Raw genomic sequence first — 22,264 nt, 5'->3', positions numbered from 1 at the left:
TCTTCGGAAGGATTTATTTTAACCTCCAACTCTCTTTAAACAATTAGAGGCTTTAATTAAGATGGGATTAATGTTGATAATGACTATTTTTCATTTTAGCAATCTTTGCTTTCTGATTGTGTAAAAAGTCTTAAGGGAATAGAGATTGTAGTTTCTCTGCAGGTGTCAGATGACCTGGAGAAATTGGGCTGAAATGGGATTTTGAAAATACAAAATCTGCTGCAGTTCAAAGAACTGTCGCAAGATGGCAGAACAGATAGAACTAAAAAAAAAAAAAATCGGCGCGTCGAAAGCCTCTCTTTACTGATGTGCCTGCGTGTAGCGGAAGCGGAAGTGGCCACGTGGGGCGTTTTACGGTGGCCGAGGGGGTGCAGTGGTTGTGTCCATAGTCGAGAAGCGCTCCCGGGAGGCGTAGGGACTGTCTTTTTACTAACGCAACTCCCGGAGTCTCGAGGAGGCACCCCAGCAGCCGTCACAATGGTGAAGGAGCAGTTCCGGGAGACGGATGTGGCAAAGAAAATGTAAGATGGAGCAACACTGGGCAAAGGGTGGAGAAATGAGGGGCACAGAGGTCCGAGGTCAAGGGTACCAGTTCCTAAGGGTTTGAGGTGAGGGCCAATTGGATGGGGCGGGCCGGAATCAGATCTACCAGAGTAGTCAAAGAATATTGACCAGGCAGAAGACATTTCAGCATCTAGGGGACTGCAGGCTGGGGTGGTCACTGGGCTTGGGCAGGATGTGGCGTGAGCCTGGGCGATGGGTACACCTTGGGCCGAAGCTCGAGTTCTCCCGAGGTCAAACGATAATCCCTTTCTCTACACAAATCTTTCGCCTCTGCAGCGTAAGTAGCATCCTAGGCTGTCTAATCCTGGCTTTGCTATAGAGCACATGACTGGGAGGAAGTATTGCTGATCAAAAGGATAGACTTATCAGGTAGAGGACTGTACCACTGGCGATGGATAGCTGTCTCAGAAGTGAGGCTACCATTGTGGGCCTTCTCCTTTAGAGCTTATTCATTAGAACATCTCTCTCCTTAGAGGCCTGTGGAAAAATGAAAATCACTAGTTCTGGCAGCACATATTTACCGAGGAAGCTACTGTGTGCTAGGTCCACTGATAGGCCTTAAACATACTACCTGAATTAGAACCTTACTGCCTAGTCTAGTTGGAGAAGGCAAACAAGTCAATGTTGGTTATGACAAGTGCAGGGACGGGGGCATTTATAGGGCTTCCGAAAGCACCGAATGGGAAAGAGGTTCAGGCAGAAGAAAAACAGAAGCAAGAGATTACTAAACAGCCTTCTTCGTACTGGAGAGAGAAAGGGTGGTGATGAGAAGGAAGCAAGAGATTTTAAGCTGTGTTCCAGAGTCATCTTGCAAGCAGTAGGGGACTTTTGAAGAGTTTTAATAAAGCAGGGAAGTGGCTTGATAAGAGTTCTTCTAAAAGGTCTCTTGATTCAAGAGAAAGGGAATAAGAGGGAGACCTTGGAAGCCACTGTAGGGAACCAGGAGGGGGATAATGACGGCTTGCACGGGAGTAGTAGAGTCATTGGAAAGAAGTGGATTAGAAAGGGATTTAGGTGTAAAATTGTAAGGAGAAATGAGATCGACACACAGAATTTCTTGCTTGGGCAGCTGTGTGGATGGTTGCCATTAACTAAAATGGGGAACATGTGCCTTACCCGGCAGTCTCTCCAAATCTGCCCTGGCCTCTCACACCCTCTCCACCCCCTTATTGTATTCAGATGGAATCTTTTCTCACAAAGCAACCCAAGACACTCTGTTAAGATGCAAATTGGGGCTCTGTTACAGCCCCAACACTTCAGTTTAAAATCTTCTAGCAGCCTTCCACTGCACTAACATTTAAATTCCCTACCGTAGTTCCCCAAGCCCTATGGAACCTGGCTCAGGTTCCTCACTAACTTCCATCTTGTACGATCAGCTTTCTGTGCTGTAGTGTACAGCTTTCATTTGGTTTCTTGAAAACGCCAAGCTTGTTCCAGTCCCAGGACCCTTGCTCTGTTTATATTCTATTTCAAGTGTTCAGCCAGTGGATCATCTTATTGCTTGTTCCTTCTTATTCAAAATTCAGCTTAAAAGTCAATTTTACAGAGAGGCTTTTTGACCACATAACATAAGTAGGCTCCTCAGCCTCTCTCTAACCCTTCATATCCTTCTAATTCTTTGTATTTGTTCACTTTTGTGTATCAGTTTATTATCTGTCTTGCCCACCCTGAACTGTGAGCTCCATGTTGGCAGGGACGTTGTCTAACTTATTTAATCTGTATTCTCAACCCTTCAGGATGGTGCCTGGCACACTGTAAATCACCAGTTTGGGGGGAAAATGAATGCAGCAACAGATTTGGGAGACAAAGTACTAGGTCCTGTTTTAGATGTGTTAAGTTTGAGGTGCCTGTGGGATATGCAAGTGGAGGTACCCAGAAGAGGTCTCCAGCTGAATAGAAGCAGTAGCTGGACTACAGATACAGATAAACTGACATGATCATGTACTCAAGAGACACCATCACTCAGGAGGAACGTGTAGAATGAAAAGAGAATGAGGCCTATAATCCTAGCAGGGAGAGATGCCAATATTTAAGGGATGGCAGTAGAAGAAGAGACCACAAAAGTAACAGCCAGAGATGGGAAGAAAACTCAAGAGTATATTGTGTCACCAAAGCCATGAAAAGACAGTATTTCAAGACCAGGGGAGAGGGAGGCATTAATGCTACAGCAAGGTAAAACGAAAATGTTCTTATAGATTTGGTGAGCACCATTTCATCTGATAGAGTGGGAACCGTTCCAGTAGGGTGAAGGGGTGCTCCCCAGGGAAAAGTGGGAGAGGTTTAACTATACAATAATGGGGGGGGCAGAGCCGGAAGGATATGGTTGGTCATGGTGGGTCACGTATGTAATGGCCATTTTGGGTAAGTGGTTTTGATGTAATTGCTCCCTTGTTTTCTTTCACTCCAGAAGCCACATTTGTTTTGGAATGAAGTCACCCGAGGAGATGCGACAGCAGGCACACATCCAGGTTGTGAGTAAGAACCTGTACAGCCAGGACAACAACCATGCCCCCTTGCTGTATGGGGTGCTTGACCACAGGATGGTAAGACCCCTGCCCCTTCCCAGTTCCACGTGTTGTTTTGACTTGCTGATGAAACTGGTGACCTACCGGATTGGTAGAAGCAAGAACTTCTTTCCATCCACCCTATTCCCCTGCACATCTCAGGGACCCTACCTCCAGCGTTTGGTCAGTTACATGGGAATATGCTGTAGCTTCCCAGGTGATTCTGATTCTGAATGACCTGGCCACCTGTGTGTACTGGTCCCCACTTTGCTGTCCAGTATTCTTCATTGATTTTGGGGTGTGTTTTTATCAAAGGGTACCAGTGAGAAGGACCGTCCTTGTGAAACCTGTGGTAAAAATTTGGCTGACTGTCTGGGCCACTACGGATACATTGACTTGGAACTGCCATGTTTTCACGTGGGGTACTTCAGAGCAGTTATAGGCATCTTACAGGTAAGCGTTTACGTGTTCATATCCCAGGCATGAACTTCGGAGTTATCGATTAGGGACACTGCAGTGAGCTTAGGAATTGTGAGTGGTAGGAGACACACCTAGGGGAGATTTTTATACTAACCACATAATGTTTTATCTTCAGTAAATTAAATGTCTTAAGGATTCTTTTCTTTGAATTTCCTTTAGTAGGTGGTAGATATATATCATATAGTAGTAATTCAAATAATACAGAACGGCACAGAGTTAAAAACCAAACAAACTTAAAAACCCTACCAGCCAGCTCCGACTGTTGCTAGCATTCTCATGAACACACGCTGCCTCTCTGCACATATCTTCACGTAGATCCGTTTGTGCGGTCACTCAGTTACATGTCCTGGGCAAGGAGTGGGGATGCCACTTTAAAAAGATGAGACTTTTAATCCTCTTGTTCTTTTATCTGTTTTGTTTGATTTTCAAAAGATGATCTGCAAAACCTGCTGCCATATCATGCTGTCCCAGGAGGAGAAGAAGCAGTTTCTAGATTATCTAAAGAGGCCTGGCTTGACCTACCTCCAGAAGCGAGGACTGAAGAAGAAAATCTCTGATAAATGCCGAAAGAAAAACATCTGCCATCACTGCGGTGCTTTTAATGGTGAGCCCAATGCAGGAAAGGCTTTCAATCACCCTTTCCATGAATTCTTTTCTGTTTAGCTTATTAGCTTTATGCAGTTTGTCTGAATCGACTCTTTTCTTAAAAATTAGGCATTAGAGCCTACTAACTGACACACTGGTAGGAAATGCATCTCTCATCTTTCATTGCTGTAGCAATTTCAGCAACTTCATTACCCAGGCTTCAACCTCAGGGCAGCCTTACGGAGAACCTAATGTATTGAACCTTGGTAAATAAATTCTTCTAGGTACCGTGAAGAAATGTGGATTACTGAAGATAATTCATGAGAAATACAAGACCAACAAAAAAGTGGTAGATCCCGTTGTATCAAATTTCCTTCAGTCTTTTGAAACTGCCATAGAGCATAACAAAGAAGTGGAGCCCCTGCTGGGCCGGGCACAGGTGAGCCTACACCCGCCCTGCCCGCCTCCCGCCTCCCCTGCTCCCCCTGGGTCTTAACGCACGCACTCTGTCCCTCCTCCTCCTGACACGTACACGTGACTCCAAAGTAAGTTCAGTCAAGTTAGATCCCCAGGAATATTTCACGTGGCAGTTGTTTAGCACTGAGTTTAATGTGGCCTGGCCTTTTAACTAACAAATTTTCAATGGTCCGGGTCATGTGTTACATTTTTATTTTAAAGCTATCGCTGAATAGAGCATAAACTGAAAGATTGTTTATCACTTGAATAAAAAGACATAGGTAGTCGTAGGTAATTCGCATTACTTTAAGTGGTACAAACTTAACTAGTAGAATTCTATGGAGTGTCATGTTTTTACCTTGCTCTAAGTTTGATTGGGTCTTAATTCTTGTAATACTGTATAGAATACCATATGAAACTAACAAATTAGTTGAGTGGCTGCTGAGTACCAGACTCTGTGAGACCTGATGGGGAGCATCTGGCACTGGTCTGCTCTCAAAGATCCCACAGGTCAGGTGTGTCAGTAGCCATTAATCTGTGAAAAGATAACTGATATGATAGGCCACAGTGCTGGCCATTACAAGAATTACAAGGACAGTAAGTTCAGTGGGAAATCAGGAGGAAAATTTCATTTTCAACTTGGTTAGGGAGGACCATGAGGAAAGCTGTTATTTGAGCTGCTTCTTAAATTTCAGTAGGGTTTAAAAAGTCTAGGGCAGTGAGCTCAGAATGTCCAGGTGACATTGTCTAGGCTCATTCAGGAGTTGAAGCTCTGTTTGGAAGACCAGAGAGCAATATAAATAAAAGCACCTGCATTTAGTGACTTTGGCCTCAGGGAGTGTTCAGAGTTCTTCAGCTGCGTTACCTGACACAGGGCAGGGCAGAGGAGGTTTGCAGTTGTGGATGCCCAAAACAAAGTTTACTCTTGTGGTAGTACTTATTAACGGTCACATTATTTTACAGACAAACAATGGTGAACCTCCTTTTGCCCCACCCTGTGTTTGAACCTCTGAACGGCCTTATTAGACAGCATTGCCCAAGGTGACAGTGAGTGATAGAGCAAGAATTCTTGCCAAGGCAGTTGGCATGCAGGCCCCAACGCACAGCAAGACCACTTCGTGGAGCACCTCCTTTTCTGGGGAGTGTGGCGCCACCGAGAGTTTTGGACAGGGGTTGGACGTGGTGGATGAGTGGTGGAACTTTAGAAGAACCCGCCCACTCTTTAAAAGGCCAGTGAAACACTGAGTGGGAGAAAACAGCCACGATTCATAAGCCGGACAGGACTCTCATAGCCAGAACATAGGAAACAGGTTTTACAAATCACTAAGGAAAAATACAACCTGATTTTAAAAGGTGGGAGCAAGACTTGAATTGACACTTCCTAAAAAGATGTATTCAAATGGTCAATAGATAAATGAAAAGTTGCTGGTCATCAGGGAAAGATAATTAAAACTACACACACACTTTCCCAGAAAATGTAAAATGTTAAAAAAAAAACAAGTGTAGGGAAGGATCTATAGCAACGGGCACTCGTGTGTTGATGGTGGACGTGTGAAATGTTCCCACCACTCTGAACAACAGTTTGGCGATTTCTTATAAAGTTAAACCCACACATACCATGTGATCTAGCAGTTTTACCTCTAGGTATGTACTAAAAAGAAAGGAGTGTGTATGTCAACAAAAATATTTGTACAAAAATGTTTATTGCAGCTTTATTAGAAAAAGCCAGAATTGGAAACATCCCAGGTGCCTGTCAACAAGAGGATGAACAACTGTCATAGATCCACACAGTGGGATTCCCACAGTGAAAGCCGTGAACTCCTGACACACAGCCCGGCAGAATCTCAGAATCCTGCCGAGCGAAAGAAGCCATGTACGAGAGTAGATGCTGTAGGGTTCCATTTGGAGCAGGTCTGAGAGCAGGCTGGACTGATCTGTGGGAACAGACACCAGGAGAGCCGTTGCCCCTGGAATGAGGGCTTGGTGCTAACTCAAAAAGCAGTGTCCGGGCACTTTTTGGAGAGGTGGAAACATTCTATATCTTGATCTGAAGGGTGACATAAATGTACACAGGTGTATACATGTAAAGGTTTGGAAAATATTTTTAATAATAGTACAGTGTGTTATGTTTAAATTATGCTTTGAATTGAAAAAGAAAAATAGAAGGCCACCCCTGAACCTGGGCAGTGATAGTGGAGTCAGAGGCCAGCGTCATTGTGCACAGAGAGGACAGGAATTGTGACCAACCACTGTGGGCGGGAGGAAGTGATCAGAGGAGAGTGAGCACCTGAGTGTGGACATCTAGGAGGTAATTCCGGAAACGGGAAAGGGGAGCAGCAGTGACTCCTTCAGGTGGAGATGTCTTCAAGGTAGTCAAATGAAGCTATTGCAGAGGAAGTTGAGGTGAAGGCTGAGGAAGCTGATCATGTCTCTCTACAGCATGACAGGGCCGGTGGCCCTGTAGACAGCTGTCAGAGGCCTGGCAGACATCCTTGGTCAGTCTGCATGAGGGTGCCTGGGCTTTCTTGGGTGCAGCCTCACTTGTGGTTTCCCCTGTAGTCACTCTGCTGCTCTCAGATCAGCCTCCCTGACATCCTACCAGCACTTCCCCCTGCTGGGTCTCTGCCCAGCACCTGCAGCCACTGACGTTGCTTCTCAAGGACTGCCTCTCTGACAGTCTCCCCAGTTAGTGATTCTCCTCAAGGGCAGGAACCATCTTGTTCAGGAAGGTCTCCCAAATGGCTTGACCTAGGAGGTAACCCCCTATTTAACAACCACTGTGTAGAGCATTAAGCTGGACTCTTAGGACATTACCCTACTGCTGCCACCTCCCTGTGCACCCCCCCCCCCCACTGCCTGACTTGACCCATGTTAACACCCTAGAGGTAGTTTAGGGTAATAGTTAAGAGCTTTGGCTTTGGGGTCAAACAGACCTCAGATTAGATCCCAGCTTGGTCACTTACCTGTTGTATGACCTTAGACACATGACCAACCTGGACCTCAGTTTCCTCAACTATAAAGCAGAGATTACCAGAGTGTCTGCTTTAGGGCTTTGTGAGGATTAGCAGGTGAATTCCAGATTGAGTACTTAGCACAGTGCCTGGCACATAGCAAGTGCTTAGAACATGTTACCCAGTTGCAGTAGTGGTTATCCCTGCTACCAACATTCCTATAATAACAATCACTGTAAGACAGATGAGGTTTCCTTCCACCTCTACTGTGTGCTCAGACTCATAGTGTCCCTTGAGCTTAAAAAAGCCGTCCTTCCTTCCTCTCCATCAGCGGAATCCTCATCCCTTAGCTGCTTCCTTGCAGCCTCCTCTGCTCCCTGGACCCGCTTTGAGATCTCAGCCTTCCCTCAACTGTGTGTACATTTTCTGTGCCTTGTATAACACTTATATTCTGTCTTGTATTTTTGATGATTTCTTCTGCGTAAGCTTGGTTAGTAACAAGATCCATTTTTCTGATGTCCTGTTTGATGCCTGAAGTATGGCAGGGCCTTGAAGGTCATTGGCTCATCCTAGTTCATTTAATGTTCAGGAATGTGGAAACCCATCCCTTTATGGGCAGCACAGCATGACTGAGTTGGAACAGACCCTAGTGCAGTGGTGTTGACTTTCTCTGGGTTACACTCTCATTGAGGAATTCAACAGAATCTCTGAACTGTATCCCCGGAAGAATAATGTATATCCACTTCCAATTTTAATACAAATCTACAGGTTGGTGGACCTGCAGACAAAAGTCCCTCCATAGATGCCATCAGTCCTGTCTCCCCACCAGGTAAAAATGTCACGACGGCATGTCGCACATGAGTGACGGGCTGCCCTGTCTGACAGCCTTGCAGCCGTGTTCCCTCACCACCAGCCAAAGCAGCATACACTCCATCGCTTCAGAGCTCTAGGTGTTACGATGTTCTTCCCTGTACCAAACTTAGTCCTTCTCTACTATCTCTACATGGGTCCCTGATTTCTGCCCTCTGGTGCATAACAGAATAAGTCACCAGCTTCTTCAGCTGCTTTGAGGGAGCCTGCCATTACATCACTCTTGGAGTAGCTGCTCTAGCAAAGAAATGGTTTCCAGACTCTTGCCAGTGTTCTGCCCTCCTGGATAGTCCTCAGTCTCGTGGTGTTCTCGTCTAGTACTGACTAGTGCTGCAGGTGATGTCTGGCCTTCAACTCTTCCCTAGAATTCTGTGAACAGTTTTTAGATTCCCTCCCTAACTGCTTCAGGGGTATAGTGAGGTACCTATTGCTGGGAGACAGGGAAACTGAGCAAGGGAATTCTTCTCTGAACAAGAATATTGATTGGAAAAGCCTCCCTCTCCCTGACTTCACTGCCATTTTCTCCAGGATGGGACCACAGTTACTTGCTTATGCAGCACTGTTCTAAGGGCAGTAGCTGTTCGGTCATTTCTTTAGTTTTAACCTTGTTCCCCTTCTCATTAAGTTATGCACAGGAAGTTCTGCTTCTAGCACATATTCTCAGTCACACAAATCTTTGATCCCAAGAAAAATTAGTAAGTGGCAGTAGGGCACAAGCTGATCATTCTTACCTTCAGTCTTTGGATATCTCTGATAGTTTGCCTAGTTCTTTTATTACGAGTAAGTTCTTACTGGATAGCAGTTCTATTAAGTGACGTTAATACAAACCAATATAAGTTTACTACAGAACATTTTAATGTAAAAACAGAAGCAAAATTATAATTCCACTCACCAAAAGACAGCACTGTTAAAACCTTGGTAAATTCTTCCATTTCTTCATTTCTGTATAGATATACATCCTAAATGAGATTATATTGTATATATGCTTTTTTCATTTACCAGTATTCTGTGAACACATTTCATGGCAATAGCTATATTTCCATAGTATCTTTTTTTCTTTTTAATGGCTTCATAGTTTTCAATGTATGGGTATCTGATGGTTGTATCTAGTAACCTGTCAGGCTATTTCCAACTTCACAATTAAGAACAGCTTTAGTGAACATCCTTGTTGCTGAAACTTTGCATTAATTTTTGAAATCATAGCCTTTGCAGTTATCATGAGAAGTGGAATTATTGGTTTAAATCATTGGGATGAAAAGCATGCATATTTTAAGAGCTCTCTCAACATACCAGATTAACAGAAATCTCTGTCACCGCTTGTACTTCTAAGTGGTGAGTAGGCTAGAGAGTATGGAGAAGTAAGCCTTGCCCAAGCTATGAGAAATGAACAAATCTCTTTCCTTCCCGCAGGAAAACTTGAATCCCTTGGTAGTTCTGAATTTATTTAAGCAAATCCCAGCTGAAGATGTCCCTCTTCTTCTGATGAACCCAGAAGCTGGAAAGCCTTCCGATTTGATTCTTACGCGACTTTTAGTACCCCCCTTGTGTATCAGACCCTCTGTTGTGAGCGATTTGAAGTCTGGCACCAATGAAGATGATCTAACGATGAAATTGACAGAAATTATTTTCCTAAATGATGTCATTAAGAAGGTCGGTGCTTCCCATTAGTATTTGCAAGCCCTGAGGTTTAGAGTATATCTATGCAAACACTTGTGATGAAGAAAGTCACATTGACAAGGGCTGTTTCTGTTTGTGCTCTGCTCATTTTTAGCATCGGATATCAGGAGCTAAGACCCAGATGATCATGGAAGACTGGGACTTCTTGCAGCTACAGTGTGCCCTCTACATCAACAGCGAGCTCTCAGGCATTCCCCTTAACATGGCACCCAAGAAATGGACCAGGGGCTTTGTCCAGCGCCTGAAGGGAAAACAGGGTATGTCGCCAACAAAATGTATAGGAAACAGTTTACTGCTGTGTGTGTGTGTGTGTGTGTGTGTGTGTGTGTGTTTTAATGCATGTCCAGCTTATCTTATTGGAGATCACAGACTTTCCTCTTTCTGCTCCTGTTATCCCCACATGGTACACCTTACGTTTTGGAGACCTGTGACACATTTTTATTTATTTAGGTCGATTTAGAGGCAATCTCTCAGGAAAGAGGGTGGATTTTTCTGGCAGAACGGTCATCTCACCTGACCCAAACCTCCGAATTGATGAGGTAGCTGTGCCAGTTCACGTGGCCAAAATTCTAACCTTTCCTGAGAAAGTAAGTACCATTCAGCTACTTGATTCTTTGTTTTGCATCCAGTCTTTTACATTATATTCTAAGATTCCAAACAACATACAGCAGAAAATCCCCAGTAACCCACCCAACCCACAGTTTGCTGTGCGTTAGCAAGCATGTCTTTCCTGTTTGAGACATGTTTTATGCAAATATCACCATATGTAATATCTACAGCACATATAACCACAACTGTGTGAGTTCTCATAGACCCATTAAATATACTGTTCTGCAACATTTTTCCCAAGTAATATCATCTTTGACATCCTTCTGTGTTGCTCTGTACCCCATTTTAAAGAATATTTTGTTGATAGTGCTGTTACAGTTGTCCCAGTGTTTCCCCCTTTGCCGCCCTGTCCCTGTCCCAGTCCCGTCCCCCCGCCCCCCGCTCCCTCAGGCTCTCCCCCACCATTGTTCATGTCCATGGGTTATGTGCGTAAATTCTTTGGCTACTACTTCATTCCCTATGTTGTACTTTACATCTTCATGGCTATTCTGTGACTGTCAATTTGTATTTAATCCCCCTACCTCTTCACACATTCCCCCAAACACTCTTCTCATCTGGTAATCAAAATGCTCTCTATATCCATGATTCTGGCTCTGATCTTTGCTTAGTTTGTTTTTTAGATTCAATTGTTTGTATATGCATGTTTATTGCCATTGTTCATAGTTTGATCTTTTTCTTAAATAAGTCCCTTTAACATTTCATAGAATAATGGTTTGGCACTGAACTCCTTTAGTTTTTTCTTGTCTGGGAAGCTGTTTATCTGCTCTTCAATTCTAAGTGATAGGTGTGCTGGATAGAACAATCTTGACTATAGGTCCCTACTTTTCATGACTTTGAATATGTCTTGCCAGTCTCTTCTGGCCTGCGAAGTTTCTTTTGAGAAATCAGCTGACAGTCTTACATGAGTCCCCTGTAGGTAACTAGCTGCTTTTAAGATTCTCTTTTAATCTTTAACCTTTGGCATTTTAATTATGGAGTGGGCCTCTTTGCATCCATCTCACTTGGGACTCTGTGCTTCCTGGACTTGCATGTCTTATTTTCTTCACCAAATTAGGGAAGTTTTCTTTCAATATTTTTTCAAGTGGATTTCCAATTTCTTGCTCTTTCTCTTCTCCTTCTGGCACCCCTATGATACAAATGTTGAAATGCTTGAAGTTGTCCCAGAGGCTGCTTGCACTCTCCTTATTTTGGGTTTTTTCCCCCCTTTGATTCTCTTTCTTCTTGTTCTGCATGGTTGTTTCTTGTTTCCTTATGTTCCATATCATTGTTTTGATTCTCCACTTCACCCACTCTACTGTTGATTCCTTGTAAGTTGTTCATTTTCATTAGTGTATTTTTCACTTCTGCCTGGCTTTTTTCCTGTTACTGAAGTACTCACTGAGTTTCTCAAGCATCCCTATAACTAGTGTTTTGAGTTCTGCATCTGATAGGTTGCTCATCTCCATTTTGTTTAGTTCTTTTTCTGGAGTTTTGATCTGTTCTTTCATTTGGACCATGTTTCTTTGTCCCTTCATTTGGCAGTCTCCCTGTGTCTGTGTCTGTGTGTTAGGTAGAGCCGCTGTGACCCCCTATCTTGGTAGCGTGGCCTGCAGGGTTGTGTGGCACAGCCTCCCCTGTTACCCAGACTGGGTACTCAAGGTGCACCTCTTTGTGGGCTGAGTACACCCTTCTCTGGTAGTTGAGGCTTGATTGTTGTTGGCAGGTCAACAAGAGGGATTTGCCCAGGCCAGTCAGCTGCAGGGACTGGCTGTGACCACTGACCACCGACTTCCACCCTCAGAATCAGCTGTGCCAGGGCAGGGTGGTGGTGTTCTGGCATGGTCTGTAGCTCTCCACTGGGCATGTGGCCCTGGGGTTTCCCTGGTGGTGTAGGTCAGGGTCAGCCACTACCTATTTTCTGCCCCAGGGCCACCCAGTGTGAGCTACAAAGCAATCCGCAGCTGGCTGCTACTTGTGTTGGGCTTGGAGATTCCAGCCGGAGCCAAACTGTGGTCCAAAGTTGGCTGCTGCTGTTGCCAGGTCTGGAGCCGTGTAGCCAAAGGTATGGGGCTGCGGGCAGGCCTTAAGGTGGGGCAGAGCCTCAGGTAAATACCAGGTCAGGGCAAGCAGTGTAGGCCAGGTCGGTAGGGTCTCAGACATGCCTCCCACCTGCTGGATCTGTGGCTCTGGAATGGGGAGGGCTCAGAAAAGGCACAGTGACCTCTGTCCGCCTTTCTGTCTGGGAGAGAGTTGTCCCCCAGCTCTCACCTTGATGTCAGACACTTCCTTTCCGTGTGCCTCTGGTGCCTTTCAGGCTGCTGCCCTGGTCGTGGTGTAGATCAGAGGGAGTGCGTCTGCGTAAGTCGGCGCAGACCCTTTAGAAGGAACTGCAGGGAGTCCAGTAGTGTTTTCCACCAACGCCAGCCCCACTGATTTTTACAGCCAGGAGTTACAAGGGCTTCTCTTCCTGGCACTGGTACCCTGTGCTGGGGGTCCTGATGTGGGGCTGGAACGCTTCACTCCGAGATATTTCTACAGAATTCTTATCCACCAAACATGGGTATGGGGCCTGCCCATTCTGTGCCTCCAAGTCTCCTGTTCTTCTTGATTGATGTGATTTCTTGGGTTCCATAGTTGTCAGATTTCCATTCAACTCGATATCTGAGAGTCCTGGGTGACCTTTGGTCTGTAGTTTACTTGTGATTTTGCTATGGTTATGCAAGGGAGTTGAGCCATATTTACCTATTCCTCCACCTTGACAAGATCTCATACCTCACATTTTAAAATAACTAAGTGATAAACACCATAAACAGTTAATTTCCTTGGGATGGATTTTTATTTTTAAAACCTTAGAGTCAGGCCCTGGCTGGTGTAGCTCAGTGGATTGAGCGTGAGCCTGCGAACTACACGATTGCAGTTCAATTCCCAGTCAGGGCACATGTCTGGGTTGCAGGCCGGTTCCCTACAAGCCAGTTCCCTGCAGGCCAGTTCCCAGCAGGAGACACACAAAAGGCAACCATACATTGATGTTTCTCTCCCTCTCTCCTTCCCTTCCCCTCTAAAGGTAAATAAATAAAAATCTTTAAAAAAAAAAAAAAACACCTTAGAATCAAGTACCATAGGGAACTGACTTACAGGGCACAGTGCTGGTGGGAACCAGAGCTCTTGACCCCCCAGAAAGGTGGTCGGTCAGTCAGCAGTGCAAGCATCTCCTCGTAGTGGCCATAGTGGTGCGCACGAATGTCCTGGCTGATGCCTTCAAGAGCATCAACAATGCTGAAAAGAGGCAAATGCCAGGCTCTTACCAGGTGATGCTCCTAAGTCATCACCTGGTTTCTAACTGTGATGAAGCAGCACAGTTAGAACAGGTTACCTTGGTGAATTTGAAATTATTGATGATCAGAGCTGGAAAAGCTGTTGTGAATCTCATGGGCAGGTTGAACAAGTGTGGAATAATTGGCCCCAGATTTGACGTGGAACTCAAAGATGTAGAAAAATGGCAGAACGGCCTGCTTCCATCCCTTCAGTTTGGTTTCATTGTACATACAACCCCAGCGGGCGTCATAGACCATGAAGAAGCAAAATGAAACACACACAGGAGGGAATATATTCCCTGGAATTTTTTTTCTAGGAATATAATACATGTGTGCAAATAAAATGCTTCAATTGACCAAAGAAAAATAAGAAGCCTTTTGTGTTTTTTTTTAATAAGGTTATGGGTGCATAACCAGAAAGGCTGCACCATTTCACACTGAATTCACATTCCTCACGAGTGTAAAACACACAGTACTTTTATTTTTTAACTGAGGTATAGAAGGTGTAATAACAGGAGGATATTACTAGGCTTTGCCCTTGAGATTCATAATTAGCCCAGATCGCAGATGGTTCTGGTAAAACTTGTGTACAGTATCCTCAGCTGAGTCACTAATGATCCAGAGTTCCTTTCTCTGAGATGGTGTCCCGGGAGACCGGTGTCCCAGAGGCTGTCAGACACAGCGATGCAGAGCAGGGCCTCGGGTGCCTGTCCCACAGCTTTTAAACCTTGGAAGCCCATGTGAATTATTGCAGATGAAGTTGCCACCTGTTTTTAGGATCACGTGTGTGCCGGGATGTTCCTGTAGATCAGTGCAGCCCATTTATTTTATTGATGGGATACCAAAGACCAGTGAAGGACTTGGCCATGTCATCCAGCAAGTGAGGGACCAAGTGCAGATTGGAAGCTGTGCTCCTTGTGCCAACCCTCTGTCATTACACTTGACCCTCAGCAGCAGGATGCCCAGGGTGCTGCCGCCCTTTCTTCTAGAACCACACAAAGAAAGTAAAGATTCAACTCAGTACAGTGTACAATTGGTAGAAGTGTAAGAAGTGTAATCTAATAGTATCCCATTGGGGTCTTGCAGGTAAACAAAGCAAACATCAACTTTTTGAGGAAACTGGTTCAGAATGGACCTGAAGTTCACCCAGGAGCCAATTTCATTCAGCAGAGACACACGCAGATGAAAAGGTGATAGTTTCCCAATCCATAGGACGTAACTACCTCCTCATGACCAAGTTCACTCTTGTCATACTCAGCTACAGAATGCAGTCCAGAGTACACTTTTGGGGACATTTTAGCATATGGAAAATATGTATTGAAGTTGTAGTGGGCTCACATATGTCATTTGCCTTGTTGGACGAATGAGTGTGCGTGCAGTATGACTTTGTTCCCTAGCATTAGGTGTTATTGGATCTAATGAACAAACACTTTGGGATAAATTAAGCTGTATCTTACAATCAATTTGCCATAGTTTTATTGATGGTTTCTGGAGACACCTTAGATTTGGTGAAATATGATCATTGGAGATTGAATCTTGATAAAAAGAGAGAAACTTGGTGATGGAATTTTGTTCTCACAAGTCATGTTTTATTATATGTTAAGGTTTTTGAAATACGGAAATAGGGAAAAGATGGCTCAGGAGCTCAAGTATGGGGACATCGTGGAGAGACACCTCATAGACGGGGACGTGGTGCTTTTCAACCGGCAGCCCTCGCTGCACAAACTGAGCATTATGGCGCATTTGGTGAGTGTGAGATTTCTGCTTTGCTTTTCTGTAGGCTGGAAAAAACACTACGTGTGCAGTGCTAAATTCCAGACTTCTGAAATTAAAGTTGCCAGTAATCTCAGATTTTCATAACTTTTGATTTTCCTTTTTTTCACTTTTTAATTGAGTGAAACTTGTAAATTTCAAGCTCCTATTTAGTGTTTTTAATATTTATAATGTGATATTCATACACAGTAAAAGAGAGTAACTGAAAATTAGCATGAAAGTGGCTAGCATGATTTCACTTGTAAACTTAAATGTATACATATATGTGTGCACAAATTTATGTAAAATAGATATGGCAGAAAACTGACTTTCAATTTAACTTAGCATATTAACTAAGGAACTAAAATGCTTAAAAGATTTTCCTTTGTACTAGTCCTCCAGTTAAGACCCTAAACCATAAATATATATATATTTTTGGTGGCATAGTTTTACAACAGCAGCAGCTCCTTTTTCTGGAAATTTTAAATGGAAATGAGATACAACTTTAATTTGTTAAATATTCTTCAGTTCTCCTATCTTCAAAGCCATTAAATCCATGAGCATTTGTAAACAGTGTTTAAACAGGCTTTGAAAGTAGTGTTTTAGTGGATTGAGTTTTTGAATAGTTTGTGAACACATCACATCAGTCTTTTTACCTAGCGGTGGAAATACCAAAGCCGCAGTTTATGGTTATGACGTTAAGATTGTGGGTTCCAGGGGAATAGAAGCCTTCCTTTTCTAGAAAGTTCTGCATGGCTGTGGAGCAGTTTTCTAAACAATTTACTCAAAAATAGAAAGCATACTATGATAAAAGCCATATATTTTCATCCTCTTCATTCAAGTTTTCTTGAGTTTGCCTCGCTTGCTTTATGTCTGCCTCTTCTCGTTCACACACCGAGACGCCACGTCCTCTCTCCATGTGTGTGTCACAGTGCCGTCACCTCACCTCACCAGACAGCAGTCCAGTGCCCAGGCCACCGTCAGGTTTCCCCAAGAGTCTCGGAAATCTTTTTGCAGCTAGTGTGTTTGAATCAGAATGCAAAGTCCACACATAACATTTAGTTGATACATGTCTTAGGTCTCCATTGGCCTAGAACAGTCCTCCTTTTTTAAAGTTTAATTTCATTGTTGAATAAACCAGGTTATCTGTCCTCAGAAACACCCCATGTTCTTAGTTTATATGGAGTTAAGTGTTTCTTCATTCTTTTATTCCTATAAACTGGAAATTAGCTCTCAAGACATGATCAGATTCAGGTTCAGCTTTTTGACCGGTGTAACTATGGGTGGTGCCTGCCACTTCCAGGAGGGCTCGTTTGACGAGGCTCCTGTTATCTGAATGCTCCACTCTTATGCTAAAAACCTTAGAGAAACCACTTGATGTCTTTCAAAGGTTCCTTCTCATCAGCCTTTTTTCTAATAATTTCATTCATTTATGATCATTGCCTACGTTAGTTCATTAGAGCTAACAAATGGTGAATCTCTCATTTATCATTTCTTCCACATTTAATGCATAAGATTCTTGTACTGAAAAACTAGGTTTATTTGCTTACCTAGAAATACAATTCATAAAGGAAAGGCAACCTAAATACCTAATTCTTTTCTTTTTTTTTATTGTCAATTTGGGAAGTAAAAAATTGATGTTCTTTTACTTCCAACTTGGTGGTTTTAGATTATTTGTTTACTTGTTTGGCTTTCCCTTTCTTCTTTTTTTAAAAAATATTTTATTTATTTCTCTTTAGAGGGGAAGGGAAGGAGAGAGGAAGAGAAATATCAGTGTATGGTTGCCTCTCGTGCGTCCCCTGCTGGGAATTGGCCTGCAACCCAGGCGTGTCCCCTGACTGGGAATCAAACTGCAATCAGTCCTCTGGTTCTCAGGCCCTCGCTCAATCCACTGAGCTATACCAGCCAGGGCTGGCTTTCCCTTTCTTTAATGTCACAATAAACTCATAGATTTTTTTATGTATTGGGTGAGCCAAAAAGTCTGTCTAGTTTTTTCTGTAAAATAAAAAATACATTTTTTATTTTCTCTCCCTCTCTCCTTCCCTTCCCCTCTAAAGGTAAATAAATAAAAATCTTTAAAAAAAAAAAAAAAACACCTTAGAATCAAGTACCATAGGGAACTGAAATACATTTTTTATTTTCACCAGTACTTTGTTGATCTGGATATTTTGAGTATGTCAGCTCTCCTTCTCATAGTGTAACATTGATTGGTCTCAGTTAATATCTCAATTTGATTGCTATCAACTGCAACTGGTCTACCTGACCATGGAGCATCGTCCAGTGAGAAATCTCCAGCATGAAACTTCACAAACCCCTTTTGACATGTTCAGTCCATCACAGCACCTTCTCAATACACTGCACAAATCTTTTTTTGCATTTCATTGTGTTTTTACCTTTCTTGAAATAATAAAGTATAATATGCAGAAAACTGTGTATTTTCTTCCATCTTCAATATTAAAATACCTACACAAAAATTTACCAATTTTGATAAATCTTTTGAATCCACACAATACAATGTAACGAAATTGTTTTGAATGAAGTTAAAAATAGCTAAGTACTACTAGAGCCATTGTATGGGAAAAAACAAACTAACTTTTTGGCCGACCCAGTAGTCAGTGTATTTTAATTAGCTTCTGGCATAAATCTTTTTAATATCAAACTGATGTCACTGGCCAGAGGGAACCCCTTCACATGGCTCCAGTGTTCATGTTTGCCTCACAGTATTAAAACAAGTTCAATGCATAGGCATTGATGAATGAGTCTACAGATGACATTCCTCATTTGACAGAACATACTAGAAATTTATTTTTTTAATCTAAATTTCTGTTTTCCAGAAAGCTATTTTTTAATGTTTTGAAATTTAAAAGCTTTTACTTAAATGACTAAGTCCTTCTCTTGTATTCCACAGGCCAGGGTCAAGCCCCACCGAACCTTCAGATTTAATGAGTGTGTGTGCACACCCTACAATGCAGATTTTGATGGTGATGAAATGAATCTTCATCTTCCTCAAACAGAAGAAGCTAAAGCAGAGGCCCTTGTTCTAATGGGTGTAAGTAGGGTGGTGTAGCCCAGTTTATAGCTCCATAAAAGGAGGGGAAGGGGACCAGGCCCTGTTGGAAAACACCCCATAGTATATACAAGTGAGTTAGTGTCTATAACAGGTGCTTGCTGGGGGGCATTGATATTTTCCGACCTATAGTGTAGATCTCTGAGAGAAGATGTGTACGTGAGTACCGATTATGAAAACATGAGAGAAGAGTGCAGCAGTACAGTAACCTTTGGGTACCATAAGGTGTTTTGCATAAGTAGATTTTCCTGTAGCTAAAGATTCTTAAAACACCGATACATTTTATTGAACATTCTGACTGGAAACCTTCCTAAAGTGTATTATGTGTTTCTTTGTCTTCTAAAAGGCCCACTAAAAATATAGTCATTTTTGTAATGACTTTTATCACCTTTTTATTTTATTAACAGGAGTGCCATTAGATGCTAGCATTGTTGAGTGACAAGTGAGGCAGTTGCCTGTTCTTGAGGAGCTTGCAACTGGGCTCCCTCTGTTCTAACTCTTCACTCCTGAACCCAGCCGTAGCGCAGTGGCATGTGGTGCCTGCTGTGCAGGGCTCTTCTCTCCTAAACTCAATGGCACCAACCTATTGAGCTTTTAGGACTTAGGTCTTTGCTTTTCCAGTATTCTAGTTTTCTGTGTTATGAACTGATGTGTCTTCTGGTTGTAAGAGTTCATTCCTCCAAAAATACTACCATTTCTGCTATGATGCTTCTAATCTATTTTGGGTTAGTTAGGGTGTTAGTATCAATTCTAAAGTAAAGATGATTAAAGCCCATGGGGACTTGGTGGGAATGGGAGGAAGGGAGCGCTATGCATGGCCCTTCCCAGGGTTCTTCATGGCAGGAGTTGACATCTCTATTCTGATCAATGGAGTATTTAATGTAGCCTGTATTGTTTATACGTTTAAATTATCCTTTGAAGAATTTAATAATTCTAAGAAATTTATGTGCTAAAATAGACTGAGATCTTCAACTTTTAAAAACACTGATTTTTATTCAAACATTCTAGCATAATGAAGTTATTTAAATAAGGTAAAGTTTTTACACATTACAGCTTTCTTTATTTCTATCTCTTTAATTAGTTTGTTCCTTATTCATGAATGTAGATGGCTTCTGTCATGGTTTAAATAGCCTTTTTTTCTGGTTAACATATTATAAATACACAATTGCTGTAGAGTCTTCATAATTGATTATAATAGCTTTACAGTGTTTCACCAAGTTAACACACCATGATGCATCTACCCTCTGTTGCTGGAAATTTAAAATTAAGGTGTTTTTCTTGTTTTCCTTTGAAAATCCCTCCGGAGCTATCCTTCTTTGCATTTACAATCTTCTTTTGAATTATTCCTTTATCTCTTCGGCCTTTTAAAATGAGTTAGTGGACACTTACTGAGCACCACTGTGTGCCACGTACTCTTCTAGGAACACAGCCGTGAATAAGAAAGTCAAATTCTTGCTTTCATTCCTGTTTGAGTGGGTAGAGATGGAGAATAAACAAATGCAAAATATATGTCAGGTGGCTATGAGTGCTATGAAGAAAAGAATCAAGACAAGGAAGAAAGAATGAAAGGTGTTCTGTTTTACATTGAGATAGTCTGGGAGGCCACTAGAGTACAGTATGAGCCAAGTTCTGAAAAGGAGCAGGAGAATAAGCAGTGGGACCGTCGGTGAAAGAATAATTCAGGCAGAGGATTGGCGGATGCAAGGGCCTTGTGGTACAGTCACACTTGGGGAAATAAGAATTAGCTTGTTTTCTCCGGAGCATCTTTTGTCTGTGGCAATGGTGATGAGTATCGTGTTGGGAACTGCTAGATGATAGGACAAGACGGTTAATGGGTGGGTGGTTGATGGTGGATGGATAACCATGACTGAGTTCTTCTGCACTCCTATAGTCGAAGGGTGAATAGGTCATCAGTACAGTCATTCTTCCTGACTTCCACTCTCATGTCTAGCAAGCTCTCCAGAGGAAATAATCAGAGTTGCAAAATTACTTGAAATAATAGAACAGAGGCAGCTTCCACTTATAAGAAATTGATTAAATTAATTATGTCACAGCCACACAGTGAAACCCTTTGTGGCTCTTAAAAATGGTGACATAGTTGATTGGTAAATAGATGCTTCCATGTTTGTAAAAATGTTCACAGCAAAAAGTTGAAAAGGGTTATGTACCAAAACCTTAAAACAATAGTTCTTTTTACTTGGCAATTTGACACATTGAGGATTTTGGTATTTTTATAGTCTTTGTTTATAGTGGGTTTTTTTCTGTAATGGAGATACATTATTTCTGAAATTAAAAAGTAATGTTTAGAATGTTACTAGTGATAACAGCTAAGAGCCTACAGCCAGTTAGACTTTGCCATTGAATTTGTTATCATAGATCCATTTTGTTAGACATCTTGTTATTGCAACATATTTCATTGATTAAAAGTGGAAACAATAAAACACAGACTTCAAGGATGTTGGATTGGAAGAATCCATAACTACTATCTAGACAAATCCCCTCAATTTCATGTGAGAAAATTATCTACTACACCAATTCAGCAGTCCTGTCTCAGTGGACCAAGGTGGACTCTAGCTTGAATGTAGCCCAGATTGCCCAGGAAACTTTTCCAAAATGTGCACGTCTCAGTCTCACACACTTTGTTCCCACCCCAGACCCTGCTATCCCACCCCAGAGAAATTCTCTGAACCAGAAGTGAACTGCCCAGCTGAAGGATCGCTGCTCTGAGTAGTGGTTCAGATGAGGGCAGGAACAGGTCTTTACTTGGAGGGCTTTTTGCTCTGGGTAAGGAGGCCCAGGGTTCCCATAAGTGCACATGAGCACCTCCACGTCAAGAGCTGAGCAAATGCACTCTGACACACAGAACCTCATTTAAATTTACCTGTGCATTGAACAGCTAACATCCTTTTCTGCCCAATGGGCACTCACTAAATTTTAGTTAAATGCTGTTGTTGAGTTATTTGTTATTAGAATGTAATGTCTGTCTTAAGAGAAATTGAACGGTTCTGCCATCATTGTGAAGAATTGTGGAACTGATTCACTTCAAAGATAACAGTACTGTTCACTCATGGAAGTGAAATTTTTTTGGAGAAGTGCATTTATTAATAACAGTAAAGTCTTGGATGGGTGGTAGTGCTCTTTATAAGCATCCAAAACAACTTCACTCTGTTTTATTTTAGTGCTAGTAGGAACCTGTGAGGTCTGTCTTGCTGGTATTTCTTCTCTCCCCTTGACAGATAACGGAAATGGAAATTAGTCTCAAAGCTGGGATTAAGGCCTTTGGCTTCCATTTCTCAGCCTTGGAGTGCAGATCTTTAGACTACATCATGCCTCCAAGAATGGCTAACTTACTGTATTTGTTTTTCTTTTAGACTAAAGCAAATCTTGTAACTCCAAGGAATGGAGAACCACTAATTGCTGCTATTCAGGATTTTCTAACAGGTGGGTTTTTGAGGT

The 22,264-nt window shown here is 42.5% G+C and overlaps 1 protein-coding gene across 1 annotated transcript in view; it reads left to right on the top strand.

Annotated features, from left to right (window-relative positions):
• The first annotated feature begins 364 nt into the window (after window positions 1-364).
• The window catches only part of POLR3A (RNA polymerase III subunit A), a 51,338-nt gene continuing 29,438 nt past the window's right edge, over window positions 365-22,264 (top strand). The window contains exons 1-12 of the mRNA XM_037130541.2: window positions 365-521; window positions 2,972-3,107; window positions 3,384-3,521; window positions 3,981-4,152; window positions 4,418-4,572; window positions 9,821-10,060; window positions 10,182-10,344; window positions 10,538-10,674; window positions 15,076-15,179; window positions 15,594-15,735; window positions 18,650-18,790; window positions 22,180-22,249. Of these exons, the coding sequence (XP_036986436.1) occupies window positions 478-521; window positions 2,972-3,107; window positions 3,384-3,521; window positions 3,981-4,152; window positions 4,418-4,572; window positions 9,821-10,060; window positions 10,182-10,344; window positions 10,538-10,674; window positions 15,076-15,179; window positions 15,594-15,735; window positions 18,650-18,790; window positions 22,180-22,249 (1,642 nt within the window). The 5' untranslated portion in view covers window positions 365-477. The remainder of the gene's footprint in view (window positions 522-2,971; window positions 3,108-3,383; window positions 3,522-3,980; window positions 4,153-4,417; window positions 4,573-9,820; window positions 10,061-10,181; window positions 10,345-10,537; window positions 10,675-15,075; window positions 15,180-15,593; window positions 15,736-18,649; window positions 18,791-22,179; window positions 22,250-22,264) is intronic.

The sequence above is a fragment of the Artibeus jamaicensis genome, unplaced genomic scaffold (assembly GCF_021234435.1).
Source record: "Artibeus jamaicensis isolate MK-2021 breed Jamaican fruit bat unplaced genomic scaffold, CSHL_Jam_final contig_332, whole genome shotgun sequence".
In the NCBI taxonomy this organism is placed as follows: Eukaryota; Metazoa; Chordata; class Mammalia; order Chiroptera; family Phyllostomidae; genus Artibeus; species Artibeus jamaicensis.
The sequence above is the reverse complement of the archived record's forward strand: the minus strand, read 5'-3'. Positions and strand labels throughout refer to the sequence as shown.